At 35.2% G+C, this 8,130-nt stretch overlaps 1 protein-coding gene across 1 annotated transcript; it reads left to right on the top strand.

The window, feature by feature from the left end:
- Nucleotides 1–6,608: 6,608 nt before the first annotated feature.
- LOC140523527 (olfactory receptor 2T29-like) lies at nt 6,609–7,571 on the top strand. Its single transcript, XM_072638354.1, has one exon. It carries the CDS (start codon nt 6,609–6,611, stop codon nt 7,569–7,571), a length of 963 nt encoding a protein of 320 aa, XP_072494455.1.
- Nucleotides 7,572–8,130: the final 559 nt, after the last annotated feature.

Raw genomic sequence — 8,130 nt, forward strand, 5'->3', positions numbered from 1 at the left:
AATCAAACCATGTATCCAGGCCACTGGAATTGCACTCCTTGCATTAGAATTTGAAGGCTTTGCAGATTAGCTTGAGAAAGGACTTCAACATCCATTACCTGATCCTGCCAGCTAGTCTGCAGAATTTTCTTAGGACAAATCCAGTGAAAGTGATTTGACTTCCTGGAATGACACTGGTATACTGTCTAGGTTTCACAGGCATTCAGCAATGAATGAAGTCAGCAGGTCTTCAGAGGTCTTTTGCTGACCTCTTTGTTCTATAAGCCAGATCATACTCAACAAGAGAATGAGAAGAAAGTAAGTGGAGGAAACAATTACAAACACTTCTTAGCCAAGAAAGGGAAGAGAGATAAAAAACAATAGATACTGGGGATAGATCAAGGAAGGTTTTTTTCTTTTCTTTTTGAAAATGCGGAGACATCAAAATGTTTGTAGGTAGTAGTGAAATATCCAGTAGATAGAGAGGCATTGAAGATAAATGAGAGTGTAAATGATAGAGTGGAAAATATGCTGGAGAAGACAAGAAGGAATAGGATCACACGCATGTAGAAAAGTTTGCCATGAAAAGGAGAGATATGTCTTCCTGTGACAGGGTTGAAGGAGATGATTAAAGGTATCTGAGTGATGTGAAATATGGAAGAGGCTAAAAAAGTGAATATCATCAGGTTTTCAGAAAAATGTGAAGCAAACTATTTGACCGAGAGAATATGCCTACGGTAGCTTTGGGAGGTTTGGAAAAATTGCTGTGATGGATGGGGTAGTGTATTTTTTAAGAGAGATCTAAACAGATTGCCTCGTAGCAATGAGACTATAATTAATATTATGTAAAATACATTTGAGTGGACCCAGTCATCACAGTTTCATTATTTTCTCCAGCTCTGTTCAGTAGTTACGTGAATAGAGGTGAAAGCAATTGTTGTTTGGGGTGGGTGTTTTCCAGGAATGAGACTTGGCACGGCAAGATTATTGCTACTATAAGGGGCAAAAGGATTTTAGGCAACAAAATAGAATTGAACTGGTTCCCTGAGGAGTAAAGATGAGATCGACAGGAGAGCAAAACCAGCAAATAGATGATGGAACTGGGAAAGAATTGATGGTTGAAAGGATTAGTAATTCATGGTGAGAATTTAGAATAAGGTTAGGGGTTCTAAGTAGAAGGATAGGTGGAATGAAAACAAAGTATGACTAGATAAAGGAATTTCAGTGTTTATGAACATGGAAATGGAGCACTTTTTGGTGATGGCAAGATTAAGGGTAAAATTATGTATAGTTGAGGAGGCATGGGGGAATAAACTATGGTCAGTTACTAACTGCAAGATAATGATGGCTTTTGAGCATGCAGAAATATGCATATTGAAGTCCCTTAGTATAAATGTAGATCTTGTGGAGGAGAGAAAGACAGTAAGCCAAGCCCTGAACACAATGAAGAAGGAAGGAGAATATCTTGGATGCAGGTAGCTAACAGCTACTAAAAACTCAATTTCAGAAATAAGAACTGAGAAACTCTTAAAGCAAACATATGCACACAGATACACACACACACACACACACACACACACACACACATTGCAGTTCCTGAAAATCTCAGGTGTCGATGGATAGCACTGATTTATAAGTTAATTCTATTAAGCTTTCAGAGAACAGTAGTTCTCTTACTACATAAACCATTCACAAAAATGTCAAAATAAAGTAATTACAAACTTTTTCTTGACATATGTTATCCTGATATGCAAACCTGGGAGGTAAAGTTGAGAAAGAAAATTATTGATTATTTTAAGTAACGCTTATTTTTGTTATAACATTGACTAAAATATTTGCATATTGTATAGCAGTATATTAAAAATTATTGACTATTACCATTTTGGTCTTGTATCAGAAATATAAATAAAAATATAACAGTCATATATAAAATCACTTTTATTTTGAAAGTCTAGCAATCTCCTCCACCAAAGCTATTTGCAACCCTTCTGTAGCTTAGAAGATAAATCCAAGGTTGTAGCCAAAAGTTATCCCTAGGTGAAGTAACTCACCTATTGTTACAGAGCTGCTTAGTGACCATCAGAAACTGTGTGATTAGGAGGATTTTATAAAAATCTTAGTTAGTTTAGTCAATTATAAAAGCAACTGACATTTTTGTTTGTCATGTTAAAGAAAAACCATAAAAAGGGACAAGGAACAGATATTTACTATGTGCCAGGCACTGTGCTAAACACTTTAGAAATATTTTCTCATTTAATCCATAAGACATATATATATATATATGTATATATATATACCCACACTTATTATTGATTTAATCAGTAGATGCAGATGTTACATCTGATGGTACAAGTGAGGCATAAAGTTCCAAGCATGATCAATTTATTACTAAAGTATGAATTCACCAATAAATAAGTTTTCAGTTTCCTAAGCAAAGATGGTAAAATTAAGGACATGGCTCTTTTTTGAAGTTTTTGGGAGTACAGAACAAGTTTTGTCAATTTGGTGCTTGTAGAAAAGTTTGTTTTTTCAAAAGAAAAGTGAATCAACAAAAACACTTTTAAAAAAGTAACTTAATTATCTGTATTTCTTCAAAAGCATTATTTTCCAAGTTGTTGAATATTTCCTAGTAGATACAGAAAACATAAAATTTTTGAGTGAGAAGGGACAGCTAGTTCAGGATTTCATTTTTGAGATAAAGAGACAAAGTTTCCCAGAAGACAAATATGTTTCTCCAGACCACACAGTCAGAGCTGTGACTCTCCCACTCTCATCCAAATCTCTTGTTTCCAAGACAGTATTCTTTTAATTCAATGTGGGTTCCAGAAGTCTTCTGTAATTAAAGTGAAAAAGTGGGTGATGTAATGTTCCAACCTTCTTTGAATTCACATCACACTCACTTGTCTTCTTCCATCCCTGTCAAACAAGGTCAGGTTCTTGATGCATCAAGATGATGCATCAAGTAACATATATTTAGACCCTTAAATGGAGCTGGAATAGGAGAGGTTCATGTAATGACTTCAATTATACATGCTCCTTCTCAACAGCATTTCTGGTACTTGGTTTTTACACCAACTTTTCAAATTTTTCTCTAACTAAATAGAAAATAGATGTCCAGGTATTATCTTTTTGATTCTTGTAGTTTCAGTCTTCATTAACCTTAAAAAATTACTTTGATATTGTGTTATCCTAGTTTTCACATTGATAAGGAACACAGCACACTTCCTGTATGTATTCTTCCTTTTTTACAGACCACTTTGGTCATTTTCCTGAGAGTTTGTTGCAAGTTTTCTTTGCATTTGGAGTAGAGAAGAATATAATTCTTTTGGCCTCTGGGAATAGCTGTGAACATTTAAAGTTTTCATTACAGAAAATCAGCTTCTGGCTACTTATTTTTCCATTGAAGGAACTGGAGGTAAGTACCACAAAGCTTACTTGTCTCATGCAGTTGAATGTAGAAATGTTCAAATCCCATGAATTATTTTAAACAAAACTGTCTAGGCTAGGATTTGCAAAAGGGAAGATAAATGCTCTTTCAAGATAGGAGAAATATTATGAAAAAGTCACCCATCACTGGCAATATTTTTCCAAATTCTTAGGAAATTTAACAATACAGACATAGAATTGTGGAAATTTTATCACTAAAAGGGTTCTGAAATTGATGTAAGTCAAGCTTCATTTTTACAAATGAAGAAATTCCTAAATGAAGTAAAAACCAGATTAGAAGTATAAAGGCTCATGGGTAAAAATATCATAAATGAGTATACTTTTTGTAAATTTATTCAAAGATACATGAATTTCTATGAATATATGAGTATTTTTATGCACACAAGCCCTTCTTCTACCTTGAAAGCATTTCATAATTTATATATTTATCAGCCTGAATTAAAGCATCATTTTTATGCCTTTAGGATTATAATCTGATGTAGCAAACTAGAAGTTTCTGTAAAATTACTAATTTCAACATAAAAATTGGCCTACTTTGACATTAAGGGAGGGTAAATACTATCTCATTATTTATTTATTTGTTTTTGAGAGACAATTATGAGTTAAGTAATTTGCCTGGGGTCATATAGCTAATAAGTGAAGTCAAATTTGAATTCAGGTCCTCATAAATCCAGGGCAGGGTCTCTACCCACTGTGCCACCTAGCTCTCCATAGAAATCACCTAAAACCAAACTCATTTTTTTCTGTACCGTTTTTTCTATTTCACAGTTCTCAGAGGTTTGATCAAAATAAACAACGAGCTATGTTCACTTTTTTCTGTGACAACTTTTAAAGACATAATGTCAATCAGTTTAAAGACATTCAGTATGAGGCCAGAATGTTTTTAATTCAATTTGATCCAATCCAATTAAAACATATCGGTTATGCAAGGCACTTCCCTCAGTTCTGATGCTCAAACAGTCTTAAGAATCTTAAATTCAAATAAAGAAGATAGGACAGAGATAACTATGACACACAACAAAGTATGATAAACATATTAGATGCAAAGAAATAATAATGCCCTGGAAAGAGAAAGATCCCCTTCAATTAGAGGAATCAGGAAAAGATGAATAGAATATTTGAAACTGTAGCTAGAGTTCAGAGGATTCAAATGATTTTCATAAGCAGCAACCATGATGCTGTGTGGGAAAATAACGAATCAGAGAATCTATGTTTGAATTATAGCTTTGTTTTATTGCCTATGTAACTCTGATCAAATTAATAACATTCTCTTGAATCATTTCATAATTTTATCAATGAAATGGTTAAACTGGATGAATTTAGAAAGTCCCTTCTGGCACTAACTACTGTCTCCTATGAGAACGGGTACATTCCTCACACATGGTCTATCATGAACAATTGCACATTCATAGATAAAGTTAAAAATTCTTAGAGAATGATGAAGAGTTCCATGAATTGTGTTGAGAGAAATAGAAATATTTGTATCCTAGGTGGTGTGGTAATAGAGTGTTTGGCCTGGAGTCAGGAAGATCTATGTTCAAATGTAACTGTCCTGGACAAGTGTCCCTGGACAAGTCCCTTAACCACTGTCTGCCTCAGTTTTCTCTGCTGTAAAATAGGCATAATAATACCACTTATTCTCTAAGGTGGTGATGATCAAAGGAAAAACTTATATCACAATTAATTTTATAAAGTATTTAGAATAGTGCCTGACACATAGTAGGTGCTTAATAAATGCTTATTTAATTTCTTCTGTAGATCTTCCATTAGGATTATGGAGTTGTTTTTCCTCTCAAATTTTGATTTTGTCTTCACAGATGAGTAAAGAATTGCTATCAACATAAACAGATCCATTTAAGACCCCTCTACCTAGTACAGTTCTGTTCACCAGAAGCTTGATTTTTTTTAAACACATTTTAATTAGTCAATCAAGAAGCATTTATTATTTATTTACTCTGTATCACTCACTGTGCCAAGCTGGGGATACAAAGAAAGACAAAAATAGCTCTCGTCCTCAGGAGGCTCATGTTGTAATGTGGGAGATAATCCAAATAAGTAGGCATATAGAGCAGTACGTATAGTAGTAGGAAAGAGTAGCAGACTCTCAGAAGGAAAGGCACTAGCAACTGCAGGGAACTGGGGAAGGTTCAGTCTTGAGGTAAGCTGGAGAAATGGAGAGGAAAGAAATTAAGGGACACTATTCCAGGCATGGGGGATAGTCAATGTAAAGCCACGGAGCAGGGAAATGGAATATTGTTCGTGAAGGAGTGCATCTATTATAATTCAGCTGGATGGAGAGACTTAAAGTGTAAGGAGATTAGAAAGGTAGGAAAGTGATAGGTTATGAAGAGCTTTAAATACAAAAGAAAGTAATTTTTGTTTTTATGCTGTCATGGAGGAAACAGGAAGACACCAGAGTTTAGAGAGTATGGGGTTACTTGGTCAGACATAAGCATAAGGAAAATCACTTTCCTACTTGAATGGAAGATTAGAGCAGGAAAAGTCCTAAGTTAAGAGGACCACTTTGAGGCTATTGAAGTAGTTCAGATGAACATCTGGAAAAGGAACTGATAATGACTTCAGCTATGATGTTGAGTGATATAGAGAATGGGCTCTATGGAAGAGATGTTACAAAATTAGAAACTACAAGATTTGGCAATGTTCTACAAATATGGTAGACACGACAGTGAAGAGTTCAGGATAACACTGAGGTTGTGAGACTAAGTGACTGAACACATGGTAATGTTCTTGACACTAATGGGGAAGTTTTGAAAAGGGAAGCATAATGAACTCCATTTGGGGCATATTGAATTTGAGATGCTCATGTGAGAAACGTAAAAGCAAATAGGTGTTTCTATAATGCTTTCTATGATGTTTATCCCAAGGTATGTAGTTCATCTTAAATTCTCTTTTCTATAAGAATAATCTGGCAGAATTTCAGTGCTTCAGAATGATTGAAGATAATTTTCTACCCAAATAGATGTACCTTTAGGTTCAAGTTAGACAATCTATATCATAGATAGATGAGAATCTCTCCTGTTAGCAAAATCACAGCTCTTCTTGTGTTAGAACAACCTATAACATATCTTTTTCCTTCACTAGTAGATGATTTATGTGTTAAGGACAGAATATAAAATTCTTTATTGTTTTAGTTGTTTTTAATCTTCCCTAGGTGAGATAACATGAAGCAAACTGTGTGGTTGGAGAACCAAACTTTTGGGACTGACTTTATCCTGTTGGGGCTCTTCAGTCAAAGCAAATATTCTCCTTTTTTCTACTCACTGATATTGATTATTTTCATAGTAGCTCTGACCGGGAATGCCACTTTAGTTCTTTTGATTCAAAGTGATCCCCAACTCCACACTCCCATGTACTTCTTCATCAGTCAACTTTCCCTCATGGACGTGATGTATATCTCTGTTACTGTGCCCAAGATGCTGTTGGATCAGGTGACAGGGATTCATATTATCTCAGCCCCAAGCTGTGGAATCCAGATATTCCTCTATGTAACTCTGATAGGGGCAGAGTTGTTCCTTTTGGCAGCCATGTCCTATGACAGGTATATGGCCATTTGTCACCCTCTCCGCTACCCCATCCTCATGAACCGTAGAATTTGCATACTCCTTGTAATTGTGTGTTGGTTCTTGGGCTCTCTTGATGGTTTCACTATCACCCCTATCACCATGAACTTCCCATTTTGTAAGTCCCGAATGATCCAACACTTCTTCTGTGAGGTCCTTGCCTTGTTGAAACTCTCCTGCTCAGACACATCACTGTATGAGACTGTCATGTACCTGTGCTGTGTCCTTATGCTCCTCATCCCTCTCACAGTTATTTTAAGCTCTTACTCCCTCATTCTCCTCACAGTCTATAAGATGAATTCAGCTGTGGGTCATAGGAAAGCATTTGTCACATGTTCCTCCCATATAACTGTTGTTATTCTTCTTTTTGGAGCTGCTATCTATAACTACATGCTCCCTCCTTCTTATCATACTGCTGAAAAAGATATGATGGTATCTGTCTTCTACACTATCCTAACACCTGTTATAAACCCTCTCATCTATAGTGTCAGGAATAAAGATGTCACAGTAGCTTTGAAGAAAATGTTATGGTCTAAGCTGGTTTTAGGAAATTTTCAGAAGTAGAATACTTAAAAATATTCTCCTTTCTTTTATTTATTATTGATTCCTTTTATTTCATGTAGCTCTCTGGTAAATAGGCATCTCCCATCCTACCATGTCCTTCCAAATTAATTTGCTCTCCTTTAGAGTTTTTGAAATATTTTGGGTTAATATTTTCTGTTTTAGTATTAAAAATCCCTCATATTCAAGTCAGAATATAAAGATTTGGTTTCCTTACCCATAACTTGTTAACTAGGTTACCTTGAAAAAATGACTGAAAGTCTCTGTGATTTGGCTTACTTGAGAATTGGTCCAATGGTGTATTAAAAAAATGTTGTATGAAAGCTGTATATAAAAAATTTATTAAATACTTAAAAGGCGAATGGGACCAGCATGGATTTATCAAAAATTGCTTTTACTCAGCTCACTTCATATTGTGCAATCTTCAGGACTCTCTCTGATGTCTGAGGGTACAGTATTAGTTGTGGGTATGATGCTGGTTAGAACCTATGCCACTTCCTGCCTGCTGCTGCTCACCAGGGCTTTCACTCTGAATTTTGTTTTGTTTTTCAGGCTTTTTCCT

The sequence above is a fragment of the Notamacropus eugenii genome, chromosome 2, assembly GCF_028372415.1.
Source record: "Notamacropus eugenii isolate mMacEug1 chromosome 2, mMacEug1.pri_v2, whole genome shotgun sequence".
Taxonomy (NCBI): domain Eukaryota; kingdom Metazoa; phylum Chordata; class Mammalia; order Diprotodontia; family Macropodidae; genus Notamacropus; species Notamacropus eugenii.